General features: G+C 32.5%; 5 protein-coding genes across 11 annotated transcripts; 3 read left to right on the forward strand and 2 right to left on the reverse strand.

Annotated features, from left to right (window-relative positions):
- Nucleotides 1-2,647, forward strand: LOC109804491 (aldehyde oxidase GLOX1). The gene is made up of 4 exons (XM_020366327.3): nt 1-757; nt 961-1,127; nt 1,207-1,650; nt 1,851-2,647. Exons 1-4 carry the CDS (start codon nt 191-193, stop codon nt 2,569-2,571), a joined length of 1,899 nt encoding a protein of 632 aa, XP_020221916.1. The 5' UTR covers nt 1-190; the 3' UTR covers nt 2,572-2,647.
- A 2,524-nt stretch (nt 2,648-5,171) lies between these two features.
- Nucleotides 5,172-7,001, forward strand: LOC109804207 (putative xyloglucan endotransglucosylase/hydrolase protein 26). Its single transcript, XM_020365999.3, has 4 exons — nt 5,172-5,390; nt 5,746-5,846; nt 5,955-6,148; nt 6,238-7,001. Exons 1-4 carry the CDS (start codon nt 5,225-5,227, stop codon nt 6,644-6,646), a joined length of 870 nt encoding a protein of 289 aa, XP_020221588.1. The 5' UTR covers nt 5,172-5,224; the 3' UTR covers nt 6,647-7,001.
- On the reverse strand, nt 5,896-7,520 carry LOC109804206 (uncharacterized). Its single transcript, XM_029272406.2, has one exon. The coding sequence runs from the start codon at nt 7,461-7,463 to the stop codon at nt 7,065-7,067; it is 399 nt and encodes a 132-aa protein (XP_029128239.1). The 5' UTR covers nt 7,464-7,520; the 3' UTR covers nt 5,896-7,064.
- Nucleotides 7,521-9,404: 1,884 nt separating this feature from the next.
- On the forward strand, nt 9,405-14,425 carry LOC109803405 (casein kinase 1-like protein 3). Of its 4 annotated transcripts, none has more exons than XM_083069032.1 (15): nt 9,405-9,653; nt 9,749-9,789; nt 10,019-10,088; nt 10,191-10,339; nt 10,683-10,778; nt 10,885-10,955; nt 12,023-12,084; nt 12,172-12,235; nt 12,351-12,435; nt 12,542-12,668; nt 13,070-13,152; nt 13,282-13,339; nt 13,466-13,596; nt 13,701-13,919; nt 14,007-14,425. In XM_083069032.1, exons 1-14 carry the CDS (start codon nt 9,578-9,580, stop codon nt 13,905-13,907), a joined length of 1,320 nt encoding a protein of 439 aa, XP_082925158.1. In that variant the 5' UTR covers nt 9,405-9,577; the 3' UTR covers nt 13,908-13,919; nt 14,007-14,425. The 4 variants fall into 4 exon arrangements, with proteins under 4 accessions (XP_082925158.1, XP_020220551.1, XP_082925159.1 ...); XM_020364962.3 differs by having other exon boundaries at nt 9,408-9,653; nt 13,484-13,596; XM_083069033.1 differs by having other exon boundaries at nt 9,409-9,653; nt 13,728-13,919.
- Nucleotides 14,426-23,221: 8,796 nt separating this feature from the next.
- Nucleotides 23,222-27,559, reverse strand: LOC109804059 (S-adenosyl-L-methionine-dependent methyltransferases superfamily protein). 4 transcript variants are annotated; one of them, XM_020365812.3, is made up of 9 exons: nt 27,374-27,559; nt 27,158-27,272; nt 26,726-26,773; nt 25,784-26,039; nt 24,998-25,085; nt 24,477-24,542; nt 23,772-23,840; nt 23,559-23,665; nt 23,222-23,360 (listed from the first exon to the last, which is right to left on the reverse strand). In XM_020365812.3, the coding sequence occupies exons 1-8, from the start codon at nt 27,488-27,490 to the stop codon at nt 23,576-23,578; spliced, it is 849 nt and encodes a 282-aa protein (XP_020221401.1). In that variant the 5' UTR covers nt 27,491-27,559; the 3' UTR covers nt 23,222-23,360; nt 23,559-23,575. The 4 variants fall into 4 exon arrangements, with proteins under 4 accessions (XP_020221401.1, XP_020221400.1, XP_020221399.1 ...); XM_020365811.3 differs by having other exon boundaries at nt 23,222-23,488; XM_020365810.3 differs by having other exon boundaries at nt 23,222-23,665.
- Nucleotides 27,560-27,789: the final 230 nt, after the last annotated feature.

The following is a 27,789-nucleotide window of genomic DNA, read 5'->3' on the forward strand; positions in this document are numbered from 1 at the left end:
AATGTCTTGACTTAACCCAAAGCTAATAAAATCCAATGCACGATTAAGCTAAACCAAAACATATAACAATAGGAGAACCAGAAAGCCACACGCACAGGCTTTAACAAAGCCTTGTGTTTTGTGTGGTGGTGTATTTGGTCTCTAATCGTTTTTCACTAAATTTTCATCAATTAATCTCTACCAATACAATATGACATACTCCATCAAGTTTCTTTTCATTTGCACTCTCTTGCTCCTTGTCGTAGCTGAAGCCAAACACAAAAAGAAGAACAAACACAAAAAATATAGAGATCAAAATGAAGATCCCAACCCATTATTATTTCCTGGGCTCCCATCCTTTCCCCAGTTTGAAGAACCCTTAGATCAATCACCACCTTTTCCTGAGCCACTACCCCTTCCTCAACTCCCACCTCTTCCTCAACTTCCACCCGTTCCCCTACTTCCACCCTTTGACTTTCCCTTAACACCTCTTGGAGGAGATGGGGTTGAAGCCAAAGGTGATTTTCAAGTAGGTTCCCTAGGGCATTGGGATCTCATTTCTCAAAATGCGGGGGTTTCAGCCATGCACATTAACTTGTTACCCACCAACAAGATCATCATGTTTGATGCCAAAATATACCGTGTCTCCAGAATCATGCTACCCAAGGGGGCACCCTGTGCTCCTTATAGAGATATGGTGACTCAACAAGACAAATTCGATTGTTATGCTCATGCAGTGGAATACGACATTGAGACAAACCAAGTTAGACCACTCCAGGTAAATTTTTGCCTTTGTGAAGATAGAGAATGTAACGCTAGCTACAACATTATATTTTACTGTTTATCTCTTCATTTTGCATAAATGATGTGACAAAGGGAGATGAAAAAATGATATCATACAAATTATTATACAAGCATTATTTTCCAAAATATAATAATAAAAGCATTAATTAATTAATTGATATACGTGGGAGCTAACAGGTAAATGGTGGAGATCCATGGTGCTCTAGTGGAGGGGTTGCACCTGATGGTACCTTTGTGGGTACAGGTGGTTTTGATACAGGAGCGAGAACAATTAGATTCCTAGACCCTAATTGCCAAGATTGTCAATGGAGGGAACACAATGATGTATTGGCAGCGGAGAGATGGTACCTACATCACACACTACCCTTATTAATAGCACCATAAATTTCATAAAATTTATGTAAGTTTTGAACTTATGAATAGGTATGCGACTCAACAAATCCTTCCGAACGGGGAGTTCTTTTTGATAGGAGGGCGAAAATCGTTTAGCTACGAATTTGTTCCAAAGGAAGGGCAACAGAGCCAAAAACCCTACTTCTTCCCATTCTTGTACGAAACATCGGACCTGGATGAGAACAATTTGTACCCTTTCGTGCATCTTTCCACAGATGGAAACCTCTTCATCTTTGCCAACAATCGCTCGTTGCTCCTAAACCCTACTAGCCACAAAATCGTGCGCACCTTCCCAGTCTTGCCCGGTGGCTCCCGAAACTACCCTGCCTCCGGTATGTCAGCCCTCCTCCCCATCGACCTAAACGACCTCAATATGAAGGCCGAGGTCATTGTTTGCGGCGGCAACACCCCTGAGGCATTCCATCTCGCTGATACGGTCAAAATCTTCCTCCCAGCTCTTCAAGATTGCAATAGGTATGTATGCTATTCCCCTCTCAAACACCAACAACTTGTTCCTATTTTTTATCATCACTCAACTTCTTGATTTAAATATCATATAATTATTTTTTGATTCTTTTACTCTATAGTTTTATAAATTTTTTTGACATTAATTACATGCATGTGATTTTAATTACATATAGTTCTAACTTTTGAACATGTGATTTATTTTGCAGGTTGGTGATCACAGAGACTTTTCCTAAGTGGGAGTATGAGTTAATGCCTTCAATGAGAACAATGGGAGACCTTTTGACCCTTCCCAATGGACAACTCCTATTCATCAATGGTGCAACCATGGGTACCTCTGCATGGTGGGATGCCGACAAGCCTAACTACACACCCGTCTTGTACAAACCCAACAACCCTAAAGGGACTAGGTTCACGGTCCTTAAAGCAAGCCAAATCGCGAGAATGTACCACTCCACTTCCACCGTGCTTCCTAGTGGCAAGGTTTGGGTTTCTGGTAGCAACACTCACAACACGTACAAGGACAAAGTTAAGTTCCCAACCGAGACTAGAGTCGAGGCTTTCTCTCCTCCTTATTTGGATGCCAATTTTGACCAGTACAGGCCACAGATCAACGAGGAGGCTTCGGAGAAAGAGTTGGTGTACGGTGGTTTCTTTGAGACGAGGTTTTTGGTCCAAGATGGAGCTCAGTTGGCCAAGAGTGACATTAAGGTCTCCATGTTTTCTCCTCCATTTACCACTCATGGATTCTCTATGGGACAAAGGCTTTTGTTTCTTAAGGTTGATGAGTTAATCGTGGAAACTGAAGGGTCTTATAAGGTTAGGTCGGAAGCACCTCCATCCGGTGAGATTGCTCCTCCTGGCTACTACTTGCTCTTTGTTGTTCATCGTGGCTTGCCTGGCAAGGGAATGTGGGTGCACATCCAATAGAGGGAATTTCATATTAATCTTCAAATTTGTCATTTAATTTGTTAATTCGATCAAGTGAAGGAGAAATATATAAAAGGTATTTGTGCTTCTTTTATGAATTTCGAATTGATATAACTGCTTCTTATTTTGTGTGTTTTAATGGGTGAAAATAAGAGGAGAAATTAGGGGAAAATAGGAAGATCATTTTTTTTAATTATTTTAAATTATATAGTTAAAATATAGATGATGAAAAATAAGAATGAAATTTGTAAGAAAAGAAAAACCTCCAAAGTTACACACTTACACTCTATAAATATGACTTGTCTCATTTAAAATAAATAAATAAATAACAAAAACTATATTTTATATCTACTACGTGGGCATCCTTGGTTCTTATGCTTGCATTCAACCTGCTTTTCAGTATTAATAAGTCATATATAAAAAATATGATTTCTGTGTGGAAGTTATGACTTACCTCACTTAAGTAATTACCTTTCAATCTATACTAGTTAAATTTCAAATCAAAATAGGAATATAAAAAAGGTACGAAAGGAATTTCTATCAAAATATACTGGTAGGGGGTATAAAAGGCCTATTATTCCTTCTCCCACTCTTGCTTTAGTTTTCAAATGATCATAAAATCTTGATGTGAGGAAATTAGTCTATTTACTATAAAAGAAAAATAATTGTTCTTTTCTATTTATGTTTTTCTCTCTTTTTTATATTTTATCACTTGTCACATTTACATTTCTCCTTTTCTTTTCCTTTCATCTCTCACAAACTGTCCGTATATTTATCATTGTTCATAAAACATAGACACGTCTTTCTTTTCTTCCAACAAAAAAGTAATTCATTTTGAACAATAAAAGGGGATGATAAAAATTTGACTTGTTTCTTTTTGGTGTGTTTTTATTTTAAGATGCATCCATACGAAAAATAAATAAACAAATAATAAGAAATAAAATAATTATTAAGATATCAAGTTTTAATGCTTAAATAATGAAATTAAACTAAATAAATAAAATATTCATCTTTTCACATATTTCTCTTCTCTTCTACCTCTTTGTATATTGTAAAAATCACTAATTTACTGTGAAAGTTACATTGTTAGAATATAATTTCAATTTTTTGTTCATTATCAAGGAGTATTTCTCATCAAATACATGAGTAATTCCCTTCAAAAGTTTAAGAGACATCAAATAAGTGAACATTTTCTTCTCACTTGAATCTTTTACATTCACAAAAGTCAAGATTTGATGTGTCTACTTGGTTAATCTCATTTCATCAAGGAAGTGTTAACAAATTTTACTTAGTATGTGGAAGACTTTTAACAGATATATTATTTGTATAATGTAAACAGTGATTAGTTATCCATTTTAAAGATATTTTCGCTTTTATTGTCAATTAATCGATGTTCAAAATATAACTTAATGAATACATCATATACATGTACGTCGCACCGTCAATTCTTTTGTTGTTAGGTAAGTAAGCAGTTCTCTAATTAGGCATCAGAAATTGCAAAACTATATGATCGACATAACAACCCAAATCAACCTGATAATGATTCATCGATCCGACTAAATCCAATATCTACAATCCAAATGTGTTACTATTCCTTATCAAGATGTCCAATAATAATATCCCATAAAATATAAATCACATATATGAGTCCTCATGTCTTCCAACTAGCAAATGCCCCATCAACCAACCTCACATGCTTTTACAAAAACGCATGTTATTATGATATTCCCTATCCTTGCTGCTAGCTGCCTTCTAGCCAAAGCCTATGCCTGGTTGCTGAACCAGCAATGAAACGGATGTTGGAAATCTTAAGCTTTAGTTTTAATTTTTAGCCATGACCAAGCTCTTAATTTCACTAAATCTGCTTACTCCCTTCCCAATTTTGAAAGAAAATATAACCTCTCCCCATATTGTCTAGATTAAGCGCCAAATTACTTTGCCAATCACGCATCCTTTGTTCTCTCGACCAAACTTATGTACCTTTAAACTGAGAAAGTTCTAGCAGCAGTTGTATAAATTGAGAAAGTTCTAGACACCTTGAGGTAACGTATAAAAAAAATCATGGATTAGATCACCTTTAGTCACAATGTACAGTAGTAGTCTTGAGCACGAAATTATATTTCCCCTGCGCTCCTGCTAGCTCAGGCTGTCAGACATTCAGGCTTAGCCCGCAGCAGCGCCTCCCCAACTTGAACTTCCCATGAATCCTACGCGGACGCAACAAAATTCCATCTCTATTTCTAATTATGTTGATTTTTGATTTTTGATTTTGGCCTGGTCTAACATTTTATTCTGAAACAATAAAAATTATAGACAAAACTGTGGTAGCAGGGAATATTTAAAAAAATTAAAAAGAAAATACCACATTTCAAACACTGGTACGCCATCAGGAGCCAACTTATTTATGAAACCTGACATAAATTTTGTTGGCTCCCCGTCCTAAAAATAATAATATCGAAATGACAAAGCATATGAACAGGTCCATTTATATTCAGCGCAATTAAATGTACAACAATCACGCAGAGTTCATCTTTGGATGTCATGTTGATCGTTGGAACTTATATAAAGACATCACCAACCAATGATATATCGCTCAAGCTCCCAACTTCATAGAACGGCAATCACAGACACTAGGTTATACACAGGATTTACTATGTCCAAATTTGAAAAAATGTTTTTGGCTTTGTTAATCTTTGCACTCGTACCCAACATCATCCAAGTGGATGCCAACTTTTCCAAGAGCATGTACCTCACTTGGGGTGTTCAACATGCGTCAATTTTTGGTGAAGACCTTCATCTTGTGTTGGATAAAACCTCAGGTGAAACATTTATGCTTAGTTTATCATGCCTCAATTTATATTTTAATAAACTCGTCTTTTGGAGAGAGAAATTTTATATAAGAGATAGGAAATAGTTAAAAAAGTAACAAGTTCATTGTATTTTCAATATGCTGCTATTGGACATTGGTAGAAAATAATGACATTGACAACGTGATCTAATCCAATGATATTTAAGCCTAAATATCGGAGCGTCACATTAATATGTTCATGTAGCACTTCAGTCATTTGTAATCAAGCTAAACATTATGCAAACTGCAGTAAACTAAATATTTTAAAATGCATTCATATGTTACTAGCTAAAGTGGAACACTGTGGTGTTGGCTTTGGATTTCAGGATCAGCTGCTCAATCAAAGCGGTCATTCTTATTTGGAAGCATTGAAATGCTAATCAAGCTGGTACCTGGTAATTCCGCCGGAACAGTTACAGCCTACTATGTAAGTTCACCGGATCTAAACACAAAATATGTACTTATGAACAACCAAATTTATCAAACACCCATTACTAAATGAAGAGCTAACGTTTCTCACTCAAAATCCATACAGTTATCCTCTACAGGAAACCAGCATGATGAGATAGATTTTGAATTTCTGGGCAACAGTACAGGACAACCATATACTGTCCATACTAACATATACACACAAGGAAAAGGAAGCAAGGAGCAACAATTTTACCTCTGGTTTGACCCCACTGCTGATTTTCATAACTACACCATTCACTGGAATCCCACACAAATTGTGTAAGTTGACAAACTCTACCAGAACACAGTCAATCATTCTTCTCAAATTGTTTATGATTCATTAACTACGCCTATGACTGGTACCTCAGGTGGTATGTTGATAGTGTGCCAATTCGGGTTTTCCGAAACTACGAAAAAGATGGCATTGCATACCCAAACAAGCAAGGAATGAGGGTTTACACGAGCCTATGGAACGCAGACGAGTGGGCAACGAGAGGCGGGCTTGTTAAGACAGACTGGCATGGCGCACCATTCATGGCCAGATTCCACCATTTCAGAGCAAGGGCTTGCAAGTGGGGTGGAGCAAAGAGCATCAATCAATGTGCCTCCAATGTCCCTGCAAATTGGTGGACTTCCCGGCGATACAAGCAGCTGAGTCACTCCGAGATGAGGCAGCTGAATTGGATCAGAAAGAATTACATGATCTATAACTACTGCACAGATACCAAAAGATTCAACGGACAGATTCCCCCAGAATGCTTCAAACCACAATTCTAAACATCTGATGCAGTTCGTTTTTCGCGCATTCCCCGGCAATTTGAAACAATTGGATGAAGATTGGACAACTAACATTTAATTTCATTAAATCAAACTTAAAACATGTATGCCAGATCCAAACTGTCCAATCTTCAACTAATGGTTACGAATGCATTGACAGTATGAATGCGTGAAAATGCAACTGCACCTAATAGTAAGGGTTTGAAGACAAGGCATGACGTCAGCTGAAGTGTTTTTCTTCTTCTTTTCCATGTAACATTTGTCACGGTCTTGGTGATTCCATTCATATTGACGATGTACTGAATAATGGTGAATTATCTTATGATGTATGGAAGAATAATAAATTTATGCGACAGAGGAATTTGCAAAGTAGAGAATAGAGTTAAAAAAAAAAAAAAAAAAGGTGGAAGAAGTAGGGCTAAGAGTTGATACAGAAGCAGAGACCGAGGACGATGAGGGCGGTACCGAAGAGAGCGCGGGGGAGGTGAGTGCGTTCGCCGAGGAGGATGCCGAAGACGGCGGTGGCGGCGAAGGTGGTGGCGTTGGTGACGGGGACGGCGAGGGAGAGCGGGGCGTCGGAGAGGATGGCGAAGAAAGTGGCGGAGGCGGAGAGATTGACAAGGAAGGGGATGGAGTATTGCCAGATGGAGAGGAGTTTGAGCCAGTTCCCGAGGGAGATGCGCAGTTTCTGACCCAGAGATGCGTGCGGATGTGGCTTTGCGGAGGATTTCAGAGCCTCGTCCCAGAGAAGCGCACCCCGGCGCATGATAGCGTTTGTGGCGCCCCATACCATACCCACCGCGATCATCTTCTCCATCTCTCCCACCCACACTCAAAGTCAAGTCTCTATGATACCAGTTGTTATTTATCATGTAGACTACTTTATGAGTCTACAATCCTTATATTTAAATAATTTTTTCTATCAACTAAAATTAATTTGTATATCTTATCTTTTGAAAATAAATATATATACGGGAGAACTTACCTAAAAATTAGATGTATAAATTAATTTTTAATTTTAAAAATTAATTATTTTTTCTTCCCTACATTTATTATAACATAAAATATTTAATTTTTTAATCCATTAAAATTATAATAATTACATCATAATTCGAATCTAAAGCGTTATATATTCCATCATCAACTTTTGCTATTAAGTCAACTATATGATTCGTATATATTCAAACTAACATTAAAAAGAAACAACAACAACAAAGTGAAGTTGAGTGGTGCTTTACATCACATATGACGCAAATAACACTGATTTAGTGGTTTAGGAATTCACTCATCTCTTAAAAAGATGGGTGTTTAATTTTTTGTTAAACTAGTATTTTATTTTAGTATATGTAACTGTAATAATGTTCATGATAAATATTTATTATATATAATAAAAATTTATAATAATATATATATAAATAAATATTATATTTAAATATATATATATATTATATTTAAATTTTATATAAACAAATATTTTAAATATGTGATAAATAATTATATTGTATATAATATTATTTTTATTGATATTTTACTTTTAAAATATTAAATTTTGATTCATAAATAATTATAATAAATAAAAATTAAATTAATCAAAGAGTTAAAAAATTCTTAAAAACTTTTTAGTTAAAGAAAACGTTCATATTGAGAAAAATAAATAAGACAAACGAAAAGAACTACAACAGAAAAATAATATTTTCTCTCATCAATTGAGAACTAAAAATTGGAAGACTCCTCCATATATTATAAATAGTTGAATTTCTAGTTCCAACTTGCAAGAATATGAGTTATTTTATTTATATCCCAAGAGATACTTACAAAAACAATCCTCTCGTCCCAAACCACCATCTTCTTAATGTTGTTGATAATATCTCAATGCTTGTGAAAATATCTCCCATGATCTGACCCTTAAATCACTGACACCGTCCCAACACAATCTAATTTACAAATTATGTGTTGCCAACATAAGTGTCAACACAATTCCAAACTTTTCATTATTGCCAACATGTATAAAGTCGATCACCATTACTCATTTTATTTGAGTTTGCAAAACTACTATTCCAACCTTCCACTACATCCATCACAACACCGCCAAATTCCATTACTCTTTTGTCACTCAACCAACTATTATTTACATTTAACTTTAGTTATAGGTATTTTTAGGAAAAGAGCAACACACATTCTACCCCTAACTCCTCCTCTATTTCAAATGAGATTATTCATAGTAGTTGTCTTAATTTGATGCAATACATACAAAATACTTCATCCCTTTTCTTGGAAAATCATATTGTTACGCAATCTCCATATCTACCAAAGCACCATACTCAATCTCATGTCATTATGATATTGAATGATAACTAAAAATAAAGTGTCAATATCTTTCATGACAAATACCTAAGCAAACCTTTGACCCATTTGTAGTCATACTTACTTCGAATGAGGAGAGTCCCTTAAGGTATGTAACAAAGTCTTCACTGAGCATAAACATTTAAGACATATGTCATTAGATACAAGATGTCGATAAGAATTGATTTGTAGGTAAAATCTTATGTAATTCTTGAAAAAAAATTGCTTTAACACAAAATAGAAATTTGTATTTAATATATTAATTTTATAAATACTTATAAAATCTTGAGAATGGTCTTAACATGCAACTCAATTATTATTTTTAAATAATAAAAAAAAAATCAAGTCGAATTAAAAGAAAGGCAACACCCTAAGCAGTTGCTCGTGAACACACTAACATGTAACAACTCTATGGAAAAAGACACAAAGACCCCCGCCTCCTCCATTGTGTTTGTCTATAATACCCTTCACCCTCCTTTTCTCTCTCTCCTGTGTGGCCTTCATTTCTCTTCCGAACCAGCTACTACTCTCGCTCTGCTTTGATGCTGCGCTAATCCTACTCTGACTCGCTTCTAGAACCTTCTAAACATGGAACGCATCGTTGGTGGCAAGTACAAGCTCGGCCGCAAGATCGGAAGTGGATCCTTCGGCGAAATCTACCTCGGTGACTCATCTCTCTCTTTCTTTGATTTCACTGTAACCTTTAATTATAGCTTTCTCTCTTCTGATCGTTCGTTTTCATTTCTCTTTTTGCTGCAGCGACGCATATCGACACCTTCGAGATCGTCGCCGTCAAAATCGTAAGGCTCTGCCTACTGCTTTTGCTAGGGATTTTCTTATTACTATTTCGCAAACGCTCTGTGGTTGTATCTGATTGAAGTTGCATATAAGAATTTACGTATCTGATTACTGTGCATGAATTGGCATGAGTTGTTTTCATTGACGCAAGTTACCAATTAGGTTTATGAATCACTGAAATTGAACTTTACCGTTTTACGATACTTACAAACTGTCTCTCTTGTGTTGCAGGAGAATAGTAAAACAAAGCATCCGCAACTGCTTTATGAGGCAAAGCTCTATAATATTCTTCAAGGAGGAAGTACGCATTTTGCTATCTTGATTTTTTTTTCCTTTTTGTTGTTATAGGGATGCTGGTGAATTTTGATTAATATTTTGGATATTGTCAATCTTTTGCATGTAGGTGGTATTCCAAACATAAAATGGTCTGGCGTAGATGGAGAGGATAATGTGCTTGTTCTTGACTTGCTTGGGCCGAGTCTTGAGGATCTTTTTGTGTATTGTGGAAGGAAGTTTTCATTGAAGACAGTGTTAATGTTGGCTGATCAAATGGTAAGCTGGCGTGAAATATTTTGACTGTAAATTGGAGCATACACATGTTCACCAAAGTGAATGTCTAACGCATGATCACCAAAGTGGATGTTTATATCATACGTTGCCTGCAAATTGATTTGCTACATGGATTTTCTATCTGTTGAGCTGAACTGAACTCCCTGCCTCCTGTGACCCTTTCTGTCAAACTTTCTTCATTTTTCTGTTAGTCTTGCTGTATACTTCTATGTAGAATAGAAATTCTTTCATGAATGTTACTTCCTGAATTCTTCTCATATCTTTGACTTCAACTGTAAATTTGATATCAAGTATTAACCCTGTTTTTTTTTCTTTCTATTGGCAGATCACTAGAATAGAATATGCGCACTCTAAAGGATTTTTACATAGGGATATTAAACCTGATAACTTTCTCATGGGACTTGGGCGGAAGGCCAACCAGGTAATCTTGTTATTGTCCTTTCCCTTTATAGTTCGTCAAACTTGCCCTTGAACTATTTGTTGGTATTTATTATGTTTCATCTATGTAATTGTGCTGTTCCTGACAGGTTTACATAATTGATTTTGGGCTTGCGAAGCGTTATCGGGACTCCACTACCAATCGCCACATTCCTTACAGGTACTTCTTTAGGATTCCCTATTAGTTCACTATGATGCATGGGTAATTCGAGATTCATGTCGTAAATGTAATGGGTATGTACCAATACTAGGTACTTGTGGGTACGTATTCAAAATATTTTCCCAAAATATTTTTCGATAAAAGGTCGATACTTAATTTAGGTACAAATAGTTGTATTTTGGGTAAGTATTGGGCCCATATCTAATTTTGATAAATGAAAACTATATCTTTCAACAAAAAAAAAAATTAAAAATTAGGTTTTCCATTAATCTTATTTGCTCTCAAATCTCAATTCTCATTCACGAGTCACACAACATGACACACCGATGACGACAACTCATAGAACCTATATAGTATGAGGATTGACGACTGACCAACATGTACATCATACGAGACTCAATTTCCTAACTCGTTCAGGGAAGTACTACCAATTAAAGTGAGATGTTGGTGGAGATGAATGGGATCCATTTGAAGGTGCTGACATTCTTGAAGTTGTTATTATTTCTCTTGATGAACTGGAGCTAGAAGCAATTTTTTTCACTAATGATGGACAAGGAAATGATGAGATTAAAATCGTTAAAGTGTGATATCTCACAAGTAAAATGTGATATCATAGTCATGCCGAGGGGTTATAATTTTTATTGTTGAACATTTACATATTTTTGTATTATATTGAAAATTTTAATCTTTTACATTACAAATTATTCTCATTTATGTATTTTTTTAAATACACTTTACTTGTTTATATAATTATATACTCATTTTTCTAAATTATATTAATGTACCGGTAGCCTTACCCTAAATTTTTTAAAAATTGCGTATCCCATACCTGTACCTAAGTTCATTCTATTTTTTATTTATTATTTTAACATTTATATAATTATATCTTTTAACTTCCCCTCATCTATTTTTGAATTATTTTCATATTCCAACCTACTTCTTAATCAGTTTTCATAAATATATTCTATAATTCTTTTGTTCAGAAAATTCCTTTACTTTCTCTGTATCGTTGTCCTTCTGATCCACTGGAAATACCCTGGAATAATACTAACAATAGTGACACACAGGGAGAACAAAAACCTAACGGGTACTGCCCGATATGCAAGTTGCAATACTCATCTTGGGATTGGTAAGTAATAACTTAGAAAAAGTTATTAACCCATTCGGCCTAAATGAATTACATATGTTTTTAATTTGCAATATTTTTTATTTTCAGAGCAAAGTCGGCGGGATGATTTGGAATCACTAGGATATGTACTTCTGTACTTCCTCAGGGGAAGGTAAGGATATTCTGCCCAGCCTCCTTTTCTTATAGTATATTTTCTGTAACCTTTAATTTGTTCTTACATGATATAATGAAACAATCTCACCTTTAATGTCTATATTTGTGTCCAGCCTTCCTTGGCAAGGTCTGAAGGCTGCTACTAAGAAACAAAAGTATGATAAAATATGTCAGAAGAAATTATCAACTCCTATTGAGGTAAGTGTTTGGACTTATATTTGTCTTGTGAACATGATGCGTCCCCCATCCCAAAAGTATGGAAAAGAAAATAATGTTATACTAATTTGTTTGTTATTTTGTGAAGGTATTATGCAAATCTCATCCTGTGGAGTTTGCTTCGTACTTCCATTACTGCCACTCTTTGACATTTGATCAGCGACCTGATTATGGATTCTTAAAGCGCCTATTTCGGGACTTATTTGCTCGAGAAGGTGAATTTTCTTTTAATATTTTGAATAATATAAAGTCAAATCCATTGCACAATTGTGTTAATATTGCTTTTGGAAAATTATCATTGGTCTTGGACATTGTTACAATTATAAGTTAGGATTCAACAATGTACTTTACTAGGAGAAGGAGGGGAAGGGAATATTTTCTTTATATAAAAATGCAAGGAATTTGTTGAAATTATAGGGCTTTACGTATAGAGGGAGAAAAAGGAGATAAAAAAGCCTAAACACACTGATATTGACATTGCCTTGATTTGACATGGTTACTTTATGATACTAAACATAAAACACTAACCCTTATTTATAATAACACTAGGTCATAATCATAACTAAATGACGTTAGTAGGTTACTTTATGGTTTTTCCTTTCTTGATGTATGTCAGGTTATGAATTCGATTATGTCTTTGATTGGACCATTTTAAAGTACCAGCAATCTCAAAAGAATGTAGTGCTCCCTCCATTATCTGTAAGTATATTTGATTCTTGGGCCATTTTTTTCATATATTTTGAGGCAGAGGAAGAGGGTTACTGATTGTTATGCATCTTGAATCTTTCTGTGCTCCTGACAACAATATCAAATTATGTTATATCACAGCCAGTTCCAGGAGCAAGTAACAGTCGAGCAATTCCAATGGATATTGATAATCATCAAGGTTGGTTGAATCCTTTATATGTCTTTGTTAACTTTAATTTAGCTAGTCTAGGATTACGGATGAATGAGCATTTAGGTTTCTACTTCAATGAATGTTTTATTATTGTTATTATTACCTGATTGGTAGGTCTTAATGTATATTCAGGGCATGTTAAAGAGCGTATTAGAGTGGGCGATGCTGCTAGTTCTGGTGTTAAAATTCAGTTTAAGTCACCAGCAGTGAAAAATTTTAGTCATGAGAACCCACTTGACAAAAATGTAAGTCATTTTAAAAAATTTCACTTTTCTTGCTGTGGCTGTGATGAAGCACTGAAGTCACAATTCTGTGATTGCACGCTATTTTGTCTAAAACGGAGGGTTAGGCAAGCATTATTCAATTATTTTTGCAGATTTTTGGAGAAGCAAATATTCCCTCTACTTCATATTCTCCTACTAGTACTTCAAAAAGGAACTCCTTGAAGCCATCGTTGTCTCCTGAAGCTTCCAACCCTGGACATGGGCAAGGCAATAAAATTGGACCTTCAAGTAGCTGGATGTCATCTCTTCAGCGCATGTCTTCTGCTAAATGAATGCCAAATACTGTAATTCTCTATCTTATTTCTTGAAATGCTTTGAGATTTATCATGTAATACTGATCCTTATCCATTTATATTTTGTTGTATTTTCAGCTGTGAAGCTTTAAAGAAGATTCCGTGCATCTTTTCCTGAAGCGTTTGGTCAAGAATATTTAAATTATCTATTCATGGAGACTGCAAATGTGCTAGAAAGTTGACAGATTGCGTAGCTCCTTTATTGTGGCCATTTAGTGTTGCTTCTTTCCAGAGGTGACTGCAAATGATTGTGCGGTATAAAACAGACTTCCCAGGCCTCGCTCCTGTGCTGTACATAGATGTCAATTTGGCACACAGCAATATTGTGTATTCATGTTTTCATGTAACATTAATGTGTGAAGTAGCCCTGTTACTCCGATATGTTACTTGATGATATTTATCCTTGTGCCATACAAAAAGTGGCAAACAGAATTTGTTTGAAAACTTTTAAATTGTTTGTCGATATTATAAATTGCAAATTTATTTTGACCTGGTTATATTTGTCTATAAAAGAAATGGTACATTTACACTTTTAATGCCCACATCATGTTAGTAAGCATCAATAGATGGAATTTCTTAGAATAAAGATATAAAATCTGAAAGCTTCAAATTTATCAATTGTTTTCATGTAAAGTATTTCAGCATATCCTTCCTCGTGACCTCATGATTTGCCTTTATGATGGTTAGTTGCGCTTTCTTGTTATTCACCAGGTTATCGAAAGTATAAGTTATTCTGATACTGAAGCAAACATTATGACTGAAAGATCACTGAAATAATAGTCTCTTATGTGTTATCAAAGGTAGTTCTTGGTGCCATGGCATCTATTTTAAACTTACATGTTTACATGCTGATATGTTATATGGATTATGTCGAGGATGTTGTCACTTAATTATCAAGATTTGTGCCTCATCATTTGGAACTTCTCGTTTTCTTTTAACTCTTGAGATCTTTTTGAAAGAAGGGAGAAAAACTACAATATCCTGCCACCAACAAAATTTTTAATTTTATATAATTAACATGTGTGCCATTGTTGGAATAATCAGATATAATGTAAAATAGTTGGAATAATCATATATTTCCTGCTTCAAATTGTCTTTGATTTTTGTCAACATTTTTATGGCTTCATTTTCGTTTTTTTAATACATCTATGATATGATGATCAAGAAGCACTGCTATACTTGTAGGTAGCACAAATTTGACTCTTTCCCAGGTTAACTTGTACTGTTATTCTTGAGATGAAGAGTATTATCTAGTTTTACATCAGTGTAGTTGGTTGGGATAAACTGATGTATATTTCATGCTCCACTGGTAAATGGTAAATCTAACTCTGCAAGTGTGCTGCTCAATTATCAGTTCATACTTTTTACTTTTGCAGGACTTCTTTTTCCAATCAATATTGTCTGGAAATTTGACGCTCCATGATGCTGCTACTTCTGATAAATAATTCAGCATAAACCACACAGGGTCCGGGTGAGAATGCATCAAGTAAACATTGTTACTGCCATATCAGGTTTGATTATCGTTAATGTTAAAATGATGTTTGGCCAGCAGAAATCTCATCCCACGAGTATAGATTAGTCCTTGGTTATCATATTGTCATACCAGTCTTTTTGAGCTGATGAGTCAATGTAAAATCATTAGTTATTGAAAGTAGTCATTGTCTTAGACTGGGGATCCAAGGGAGCTACCTAGTAATGGTGTTCGTGCTTCAATTTAAGAATCTTGAATCATCTTGCTGGCCCAAATATGTAATAATTAGATTTGAAGTATTGCTACAGTTGACAAGATGAGGATGATTTGATTTGTTTCTACTTGGTGTTTAGACCATGCAAAATGTCACCTGCCAGTAAAGTTTGCTTAGCTTTTAGGTCTGATACAGGTTTTCTGTCTAGCACCTTCGTTTGTTGGGCCAAGACAGTGATTCGTCTTGGTCAACTTCAATTTGAAGTCCCAAGATACCATATCCTTGTATATGTGACGCAGGTTATTCTATGATCCTCTGTTCTGAATCTTTGGAAAAAAAGTAAGTTTAAGTTTGATGACCTTAGGCTTATTAAAAAAAAAAAAAAAAAAAAGTTTGATGACCTTAGATTTTGTGATCAATTTTGTGGAGAAGAGGTAAGATTTACACATTGAATTTCCATTGCGTTAGGACTACTAGGGCTTGGCTTGAAACTAGAGCTGTTTTTAATATGAATGATTATTGGTAAAGGTCTATTGAGGTATACGTATCTCCGTTTTTTTTATTCCATCCACAATTTTTGTAAGGTTCTGAATTAATTTTTAATATTATTATTATGTAAAAAATTCTACAAAGAGGCCATGTATCTAAAGGAAGCTAATTTTCATGGCCTGAACAAGATTTGGTTCTAAACTTTGAATGGAACTATTTGATCCCCATTCTTAAGTAGCCAATATATTTGGGTTCCATTGATAAGCCAAACCACCTGTAACTTTAATGGCCCCTCTACCCTCCCGCTGTTTGTTCTAGTTCAGTCTAATTGCTTATTTTGTTCTTAACATATTTTATTTCATGTTTTCCACTATTCTTTAGCCACACGACCAACCGTGTCATCTCGAGTGCATTGATTTGGTGAATGGAAACTCCGAACTTGCAGACTCTCTGGAGGTATTTCATATGCAACCTTTTTTCTCTCTACTAGATTAGATACCCCAGCATTAGATGTTCCTGATTCAAGATCTCCATGTTATGTTAGAAACAAACAAATTTATGTTGAACTGTAATGAAGATTATAGGGGATGTGAAGACAGTTCCAACTTTTCCAAAGCATCCTGCATTTACATGAGGTTGATGTTTCAAACATATATAGCCAAAATAATACTGTGTTTTATATTCATATAAAAGTGCTGATGTATCAAATACTTCCCAGGTGAGTGAATAGAAATTGTGCTTGAAACACGGGAAAGCAGCATTCATGAGGTGCATTTTCAGAATTTGATTAGAAGAGTTTATTGCTGGAATGCTATAAGCATACCAGTTGCATTTATGCTGAATAAGGTTGCCAATGTATGCGGAGCTAAATGTTATTCAAATGATTCCGATGTAATTTATAATTTGAAATGCATGTTGCTGTCTATGCTGAAGCGTCACTCAACACCTTTTAAATTTTCATTTATACCAATCAGTGAATTAAAGAATGATAATATGGAAGTGAGATGTACCGCAATTATAGTTAATTGAATTTTATGTATTACGCACTGTCATTGACGTCAAAAGGTTGAGTATGGAGAATTCTATAACAAGTCCATATTTTTTCAAGACATTTTTTGGTCTTTCAAGTTTCAACCTAATATATGAAACAATCCATTATTGTTGAGTTAATTGCACACTTTCTCATTTCATCTCTTATGTTTTTAATTTATTTTTTAAAACGAGTTAAAAAAGTGTTTCATTTTTCCTGTTCAATGTAATTTCTTTATTCAGATTAGTCATTTCCCCCAGTCACGTAATTTCTATATTCAGATTGGTTTTGTCTCATTTGTTAGATGTCTTTGATATGTTTTTGGCAGGTTTTTGTGAAAACTCGATTTTGTCGTAGTCATTAAAATAAGTGATGATATGTTGTCTATAAATATAATAATAATAATAACAATATTGATATCAGGTTGTCAATAATATTATAATACTAATAATATATATGAATTTTATTTATTTAGTAATAATATGTATATATATATATATAATATTTTAAAATTATACAATTATTAACTTATTTAGTTATATATATTATAATTTTTATTTATATACAAATGATATATAGGTATATATATATATATATATATATATAATTCTAAAAATATTAAATTTTTAGTAGAAAGAATTAAAATCATTCAATTATACGAAATAAAATTAGTCAATTAAATTTAGAGGAACTAAAATTATATTGTGATGACACTTGAAGAATTAAAATTATTTTATTAAAATTTTGAAAATCAAAATCACAAATTATAATATTTGAGAGGTTAAAAATATAATTTAGTCATTATTTTTTTAATAAATAAAGTTTGATAATTGGATTTTGTATAGGACAGACACGACTAAAGGTGGCATACAAACACTGCATGGCTTTGACATGCATCGAGTAGCCCTCCCAAGCTTATGCATATTTTAAAACAATTTTTTATTTGGATATAAATTCAAATAAAAAATTACTAAAATCTGGAGAGCAGATTGACATTCACCAAAAACTCGAGTTGAGACGGTTGATGAATGTTTTATTTCCTTTGTGATTGTTGATTTTCTTTTGTTGATTTAGCATGCTCAGCTTTTATTTCTGTCCATATTCAAGCCTTGTTTCTCCCATGCTATTTTTCTTTCTGTTTTCTTTTTATCCACCAAATTGATGATACCACTTACTCATGTCAATATTTGATCCTATTTTTTCCGCTAATATTGTTCTTCAAACCGTGTACTGTCATCATTGTTGTTTCTGCATCATTCGGTAACATATTTCTCGATATCAATACTGGATTTTGGTCCCCTTATTCCCTCATTCATAGTTTCTTAAAATGGTATCAAGGTTTGAACCAATAAATTACCCAAATTTTACATTAGCAATGATAGTTTCTTTTTAGTATATGTTAAACATAATTTTATGTTTTTAAGGTTTTTTTTTCAACGAAAGAATTTTTAAATTTTTTTAATATCTTATATAATTCTCTTTTATTTATTATAATGATTTATTAATTAAATTTTAATATTTTAAAATAAATTATCAATAAATAAAAATAATATTGTGTTACAATATACACTATTTATTATAAATTTAAAATATATTTTATATATTCAAATATAATATTTATTTGTATATAATATAATTTATTATAAAATTTAGTTCCATATAATAAGTATTTAAGCTATATATTGCGTATGTTAAAATACTAATTATATAGATAATTATTAATATAATCTATAACCTTCTTTTAGTTTAAGGAAAAAAGAAAACTCAATCAATTTTTTTTGTTTTAGTAAATTTTTATATGGATATTACAGTAACTAAGTTTTTTTTTTTAAAAAAAAAAAAACTCATTTATATCTCTCCTCCATCCATTCAAAGCCCTTTACACTATGAGCATACATCCTACAAAGCATTTCTGTGATAAAATTTAAACTCGACTTTCTCAGAAAAACACGATTTCAATGAAACGGTCATTTCAATCCGTGAGAAACAACCCTTCTGTTCGATTTATCATCACTGACACATGCAATGGTGACTGCAAAGGAGAATAGTCAAGTTTATAAGATTATTATCACATGCAATGAAAAAATTATGTGATAAAATTTAAACTTGCTCAGAAAAATTTTATCACATAAATTTATATTTAAATTTTCCTCTCTTCTGAAACTCCCAATCATATCCCAGCTGTTTGACATAATCAAATCAGATTTTCCATGGGGGAAAGTCATATAGCAATGATGTAGGGTCTTATGTTAGCTAACTGGGGAGAAATTAAACTAATTAAAGAAATGAAAATAAATAATCCGAAGATAAATTCTTAAACTAATATGTTGTAGATGGAAACGCAGCGCATATCATATCAACAACAACAAATTAAAAACATGAGAGAAGAACTAAAATTGTTCTTTTCATTAAGAAGTAGTAGAAGTATAATAGTAGTTGAAGTGCTTGAGAAGTCTCACTACTTCAGTCAGCACAATCACTGGCTCGGTAGTGTCAACTCCAACCATTGCAGCCAATTGCTCAATCTTCTTCTTTGTTCCTCCATCATTCAGAAACTCATCCAAACTCACTTCTTCATCACTGCAAGAGTCTGAGTCTGAGTCTGAGTCTGACACCTCAAAAGAATATTCCTTAGGATCAGGAGCAACTTGAAAGGAATTAGGGTTGCCTATTGCATTATTCTTTAGCACATTATTGCACTCCAAGTTGTTGGAATGGTATTGCCCTTGTTCATAAGAAAAGGCAGTGTGCATCATAACCTTAGAGTTTTTTCTTTCTTCCATGAGTGAGTGAGTGAAGAGGAACATGTTGAAAGAGAAAAGAGAAAGGTGTTGATATAAGAGGAGAGGAATTAGTTCACTCGCCCTGAAATGCCATAATGACGAGCGTTATCAACTCAGGTCAATGAAGAAAACGTAGAAAGTAAAAGTAATAACACAATTATGACCATAATTTCACTTGGACCCTGCTTATTGAAATTTGAGTAAAGTCTCATCTTTTTCTTCTTTTTCTTCTTTTTTGACACTGTTGTACTACCATATTTGACTTCTGTGGTTTTGCAAAGTACTCTTCTCCTTTGTTATTAAGTAGGTTTAATTGTATTTGGTTCTCTCTATCTTTTCAATTTCATGAATTGTTTTTATTTCATATCAGTATGTTTTCAAATATTAGATGTTAAATTGTAAAATGATTAAAACTTATACAATTAAAATAGTAAAAAAGACAATAAAATTCACATAATAAAAGAATTAAAAATACAATTAAGCATCGATACGAGGAACTGAAAATCATCAGCCTCCGAGACTCACGTGCAGGTTGAGGTGTGGTCTTCCAAGCATGCAAATGAGTGCATGCAACGTATACACTAAAATAGGTCATTGGAAAAATAATATTAGGAACACTATCATCTGGCCTAGAAAATTTTAACCCACTAATTTCTCAAAATTATAAACATAAAATACTTTAATCATTCTGACTATAACATATAAAAATATAAAATAAATAAATAAAATTATCTCGCATTTTTAATTTTTTTTACACCTCTCACATTTTTAATCTTAAAAACCAAATTAAGCGGGGTGATATTTTTCTCTTTAAAAACTGTTGGTTGGGGTGTTTACTCTCACTTTTTAAAGCTCCATAAAAACCATCAAGATTTACTTTCACAAGGCCCAATTAAAACCGTAGGTTCCAGGCAAGGGAAATTTCATTTACTAATTATTATTACTATTAATGGAACGTTTCTCTGAAGTTTAGGATATAAGATTTAGCATTTAAAAATATTTTACTCATTAAAAAATATTCTTGAATTTTTTTTAAAAATTTAAATTAATTTAAATAAAATATAAGTAAAAATAGAAGATACAAGTCTGATAGAAAATAATTTTTTATAATCCTTGAAAATATCACTTTTTCATCCGTCATTTTTAGGATAAGAATTGTCTAAATACAAGGGATGTTTTTCCACATCATCTTCTATTTTTGGAAATATAAATATGAGTATTTATTCTCATTTATTAAAGAGTTATGGATATAAATTTTCAAATATTTTTTATTTCACAAAAAAGTTAAATTTTCATGCTTTATGTAACTTTTATTCTTACAATGAAGAAGGAGAAAGTGATGGGGAAAGATGTGGGGTATCATGAGATATATAAGTGATATTAGTTTATGAGTTAATCACCTATACATTGTCAGTGTAAGATTTTTTACATTGGTAACCAATTATGTCTCTTAATTGTGTCATGTCACTATAAACACATATTTTTAACAGTGACATGACACAATTAAGAGATATAATTAGTTGTCAGTGTAAAAAAACTTTACACCGACAGTGTATAGGTGATTAACTCTTAGTTTATATCTTTTAATCAAATTGTTTGAAGTTTGAATTCTGACTTTAATAATGTAATAGACTACATTGAAAGGAAATATACATTTTGTGTGAGTTCAAAGCCTCCAATAGAAATTAGTCATTGTTTTTTACGGTGAATATTTTATAACAATAATATGGTTACCAATTATTTTTTTATAATATTTAAAAATATTTCCAGAAATATTAAAATGCAATCCTAAACACCTTAAATAAACCCTCAAGTATTAATATGATTTCAAAAAATGTAATATAATACTTTAAATATACTTCAAAAGTTGTTTTAACTTAACTTGAAGCATAAGTCTAAGCGTTAGATATACAATTATATTAAATACTCAAAATATTTTATGGTCAAAGTAATCTTATCCTATCTATTAGACATTTCACATTGATCAATGATACGACTAACAAAATGTATATAACTGAAGTATAATATTTATCTTACAAACCTATTTTATAGAGTTAAGTTAGGTCTAAACTCACATTTTAAGACTATTCTACTCGAATAAAATTATCTTCGATATAAGATGTTTATAATTTATAACAAAAAATATACTCCATAGAGAGAAGGGGTGTGTTCGAAATTATATGTTTGATTAAAAGGAAGAGATGAATTTTAATAGAAGAGAAAGGAAAGAAATATTTTCTTATTTGGTTCGAGGAGAGAGATTTTAAAAATGTAATTTACCTTTATATCCTTATAACTTTTAAACATTATTGGAGAAGAACACTTCCCCTCTAAATCTCTCAATATTAAAAAAAGAACTAAAATTATATAAAATGTTTTACTTCTCATCATTTTCCTCCCCTCTTAAAAATTAAATCATACAAGAAAAGTTTATAAAACTCTCTTCTCTGAATTCACCTCCAACCAAACATTATTAGGCTAAAATATAATTTTAATCATTTGTTTTATTTTATTAAGACATACTTTGGTTTTCTGGTAAAAAAAATTATTTACTAATTTAAGTTATGAAATTTATCCCGACTATAAAACATAGGTGATATTTGAACTAATAAAAAGTTAAATAATAAAAAAAAACACAAAAGTAACGACAATATTAGATTTTTTAATTATTTTATTTTACATTTAATTCATATTCACATAAATTTTTATATTTATGACTCTTTTGCTAAAGTATTAGTTCATATTCGTGAATATAATAAAATAAATGTGAAATTTTGAATCAATAAAAAATTTATATCTCAAAATAAAAAATGATTAACATTTATTAAAAAAAAAAAAAGAGACTAAATTGACTCAGATATAAATATTAAAAAAACTAAAATAAATGCTTTGAAAATAAAAAAATTAAAATATATATATATATATATATATATATATATAATTTAGACTAATATTAATGTTTTCCAAAAATATATTGATATCTAAAACAAACACTCGAATCTCAGAAATGATAATATGGCTTTTTCGAGAATAAAGATAATTAGAAATCTGTTTTCAGAATTTTCTAATAAACATGGAATAAATATTTCTATATTCATAATTTCAATAACCAAAGGAAAAATCATTTGTCCTATGCACGGTAACGGCTGGAAATCAAATGTATCTTCTAGTTTCTATCATGTCCATCCCAAATGATGCTATCATGGCGGTTGGCAAAATATAACATCAAATATCCGCTGATTCTCAAACAAATATCACCTAAATTGGCGCAATCCATTCCTCACCAGAAAACGTGCATCTCAATAATGGGATATTAACATTTTTTCTTCATAAATAAAGTTCATAGAGAGTATCAAGTTGTGGTATCTGCGAGCTGTAAACAAGCAAGACATGTTTGTTGCTACATCCATCTACTCCCCTACTTGCGAATCTAACTGAGATACTCCTAGCAAAATACACAAAAGACAATATGTATTTTCATTTTCATTCTATACATTCAACCGCCCTCAACTCAAAATTTGCTAATTAACTGCTGCTATTCACCAAGGATGACCCATGCATCGTGAACAGTAGCTGCATTGCATGCAACACTATAAGAACCAATATTGATCTCAAAATATATAAAATGACATTGACTCTGCACCTGACTATTTGCATGGATTATTTGCCAAAGACCAAAATTGGTCTATTGAAACCAGTCTTGCTCTCTGCCAAACCTGAAGTGATATCTTTTACTGTTCGAAATCCGATCTGCGATAATTTAAATACCAGACATTGGAACCTGAATAAAATCATAATAAATAGAAAAACTTTGAAAAATGAAAGTAGTATTCCAAAAGAAATATTCAATACAAACCTTATCTAGTAATATTTCCTGAAACTGTTCTGGACGAATCGTGATATTACGATAGTTAGCAGCAGTGGTCTGAAAAATGGGAAAAAATAAATAAATGATTCAATAGCCCCTTTCTTATTTTTGGTAATAATATCTAGCTAGGAATACAGGAATTTAAAAGCATAATTAAAAAATCAGCAAATTGATAATGCATTAGTTGTTCCATTAACATAAAAATAGAATTACAGAAGAAAAACAACAATGATATCCATCCATTGAAGCTAAGGGCTTGTTTATTTTGAGAAAATATTTTCTATTTTCATTTTTTGTTTTCTTTTTTAATTACAAAAATTACACCTTGTTTCCATTTTTTTTTTCTTCCGAAGGATTACATAGGAAATGATAAGAATAATAGAAAACAAAGTAAAAAACAAGGTGTGCATTTTTGTAATCAAAAGTTAAAACAAAATATTTTCTCAAACCAATCAAGCCCCATGATTTGCAGTTTTTTCATAAGCAAATCAATAAGCCATATTGATCAAGATTTCCGGAAATGATTCCAGACCGTGTAGAAATTTTACATGATGAATAGGTCCAATAAAACACTAACTATAGAGTAAACTTGGTAAGTTTTCCATAGCATGTATGTAAAGGTTTAAACTTCACAGTACCCCCTTGAAATGTAAAAACTGATAACCACAGAAATGAAGGCAAGCTAATTATCACCTCCGAGACATTACGATTGCTTTCATATGACTTCCATGGTTGAGGTTCCAGCACAAAAATGCCACCCTATTCAGAAGAAATAATATGTTTTATATATACAACAGAATATATTTACAGAGAGGTAAGGATGTGTGTGGGTAATGCGTGGTTAACCAGAGGTCATGGGCATTATTAAATCAGTCGATTTCAGAAGATGAATCCAAGCTGGAATAGAAAGAAAAGAAAAAAGTTGTTGGAATGGAGTGAGAAAATGGAATCTTGAGAGTGTGAAGAAGAAAACATCCATGACTACCAGAGATAAAAAGAAAGGAAGGGATGGGTGTAGGTTTTCAGAAGAGATCATGTGCAGCTGTATATTTTAATCTGATGCTTATCTCACCATAAACAACTTGTCTCACAAGATAGGTCATTAGGTCCCAATATATCATGCCTTTTTCCTTTTTGCAACACTTCTATAATTGGTGGTCCAAACTTTAAGTACAAAGAATAACAACCAGATGATGAAAGGAGATAATACTTACTGGTCGGAGCAGTTTCCAGGCCTCTGCAAATAAAGTAATTAAGCCATCATCCCCCCAATTTAGATGTATCCACTTTGATACGCTTAAACTGCAAGAAAGAAGATAACTTTTATTTTAACATTAGCAGCACATTGAAGAAAATTTAAAATAAATATTCAAATAATATTGTTAAAGAAGGGATAAGTCAAACCAAACTGGAGAATTTATTCCTGCAGCTTAAGAATTGAAAATGCAAATGCAATCATGCTCAAAAATAGAATTTCAATGAAAGCCATACATTAAAAATAAAAAGTACAATATGGAGATAATCCATTGGGATAGTGTTAAGATGTCACACAAAGACTATGGCCAAAGTAATTGTTCCAAGACTTGGAAAACCCTCCCCCTTGAGCTAGTTTTTGAGGCCTTTATGCCCAATCCATTTTTTAATTTAGTACCAGAGCATATCTACTATCTAGTCTTGATGTTGGGCAATCCACAAATGTCCAATCATGCAAAATTCACATTCTAAATGTCTAGTCTTGAATGTGAGGGGTGGATGCTAAGATGTCCCACATTAATTAATTAGGAATATAGCCAAAGCACTTCCCCTAACCCAGACCATTTTAATAGATAGCAACTATCCTGTGAAAGTCAAATAGCACTAGAAAGGACACAAAAATCAAAACCAAACAATTTTGAATAGGACTTTTCCAATAGGGCATAAGGGATGGAAAATTTCAAAACCAAAGAACATGTTTTATTAAGTGGAACTGGAAAAAAAAAATGACAAAAACAGCAACTTACCAAAGAATTGTATCGTAGTGCTTTCCTGGTGGGTGTCGACCCTGAACAAAATTTTCTCGTTTAAATGAAACTACATTTGACAGATCAATTTGGTCTGAAAAAGAATGCTCCTTTGAAATCTCCTTTGTATCAATATTGATCCCGGAATCATCAGCATGGTCCTTGTCCTGAAGTTTGGAGGCTTTTACAGGTTTATTCCCAGTAGATGTCAATCTAACAGTTTTTCTGAGATTCCAATATGCATCCTGAACTCGATCTAGTAATATGACGGAAAAAAAATCAAATAAAAGATACTACTGAATTGGGGAGTTCAAAAATTGAGGACCTAATACTACCTATTACTAAATTATCAATGATATTGACATAGTTGTAAATAACTTTACTGAGTTCCTGATAAGTATTTGATAGGACTACAGAAGCAAAACTCAGTGCATTTTCACACTTCTTTTCCTTAAGATAGTATAAGATCAAATTTTAAATTTTTTATTTTATAAACTGAGTGTTCATTCTATGCTTATTTTTTTAATCTTATAAGTTACTTGCTAAAGAAGTATAATGCATACTAGCCACCTGTCCATGCTGCATATATAATACAACAAGGAGTTTTTTATTAATATAATGGCTTGAATTGGCTTTAGTAATATGACTGTTAAGTCCTCTAAGGATTCAATTCTTAAATTTAGGCCCTAAAGAAATGCTTTCTGTTTTCACTAATAATTACAGAAGTGACACACTATTTTCACTGCGTTCTTGTTTTCAAAGATTCATAGAAGAAAAGGCAGAAGCAACATCAATGTTTATTTTCAAGCATAAAATATTAAACATATCTATGTTACATATGCACACATTTAGGCTACATCAAATAGAAACACATACAGAACAAAGCTCAATTTTAAATTAAAATAATTAAGCAGTAGAAATCATAATAGGTAAGAATCTCACCAGAATCTATGTCAACTCCAAGAATGCTCTGGCAGCAAAACTTCTGTGCTGTGGGGGTTAGAAAAGAGACAACACCTAGGTCAGCGTGATCCAAACTTTACATTTAGAATTGAAATTGTAATTGTTCGCATAAAATGAACTTTATTCTGTGGCCAAAGGGGGGTCAAAGTTATACCCATTTGAAAGTAAGTAATATCAGTCGGATATGAGAAAATCAACCGTCAATATTATATATACAACAAATCATGTGTTGGAATATCAACAGTTTTTTTTTTTTTTAATCAATGTCAGAGATTACTCACTTTACTCAAGGTCACTTTGGAAGAGTCAAATCCCATTTAAAAGCCAAGTTAAAGCATCAATCACTAAAACAGAAAAATGAATAACATTATTTGCTCAAAGACATTGTTAAAGAAATAGGGAGAAAAATACCAATCTGTATGGTGATTATCCCATTGTTGCAGCCAATATCAAGACACTCCTTGCCTTCAAACCATTCCTTCCTCAGCACTTTCAATCGAGGATCTTCATCCACGTCTTGACCAATCTGAAACAGCATGAAACAGAGATAACGGTAAACCTAAGAAAACGGCAACAAAAGTTCGATCCATGTAACGCAACGAATGAGGGAAAATAAGAATAGCCTACCCGATAGCCATAGTAACTCTTGTAGTTGCCGTATGGGAAAACTTGCTTCCGCTTTTTACTGTTCTGTTTCTGCTTCTCGTTCTGGTTCTGGTTCTGGTTCTGGTTCTGGGTTTCCATTCAATTTGAATCCCTCCTTCTCTCTACTTTTTCTCCGCAAAGCCCTTCAATTTGATTTGGGGTTTAAGGGTTTAGCCTTATATAACCACCGTTTTAAAAATCAGCGTGTCTAAAAGATTACATGACTCCACTTTTGTTAATTTTTTTAAATAAAATATTAATATCACATATATTTTATACTTATAAATTTTAATCAAATTCATATTATACTTTTAAAAAAGTCTCAACAAAGATTATATTCAATGTAATACTACTTTAACAACCAAATTATTAATAAGTTTAATTACATAAATTAATAT

The sequence above is a fragment of the Cajanus cajan genome, chromosome 2, assembly GCF_000230855.2.
Source record: "Cajanus cajan strain Asha chromosome 2, NIPB_CcT2T_4, whole genome shotgun sequence".
Taxonomy (NCBI): domain Eukaryota; kingdom Viridiplantae; phylum Streptophyta; class Magnoliopsida; order Fabales; family Fabaceae; genus Cajanus; species Cajanus cajan.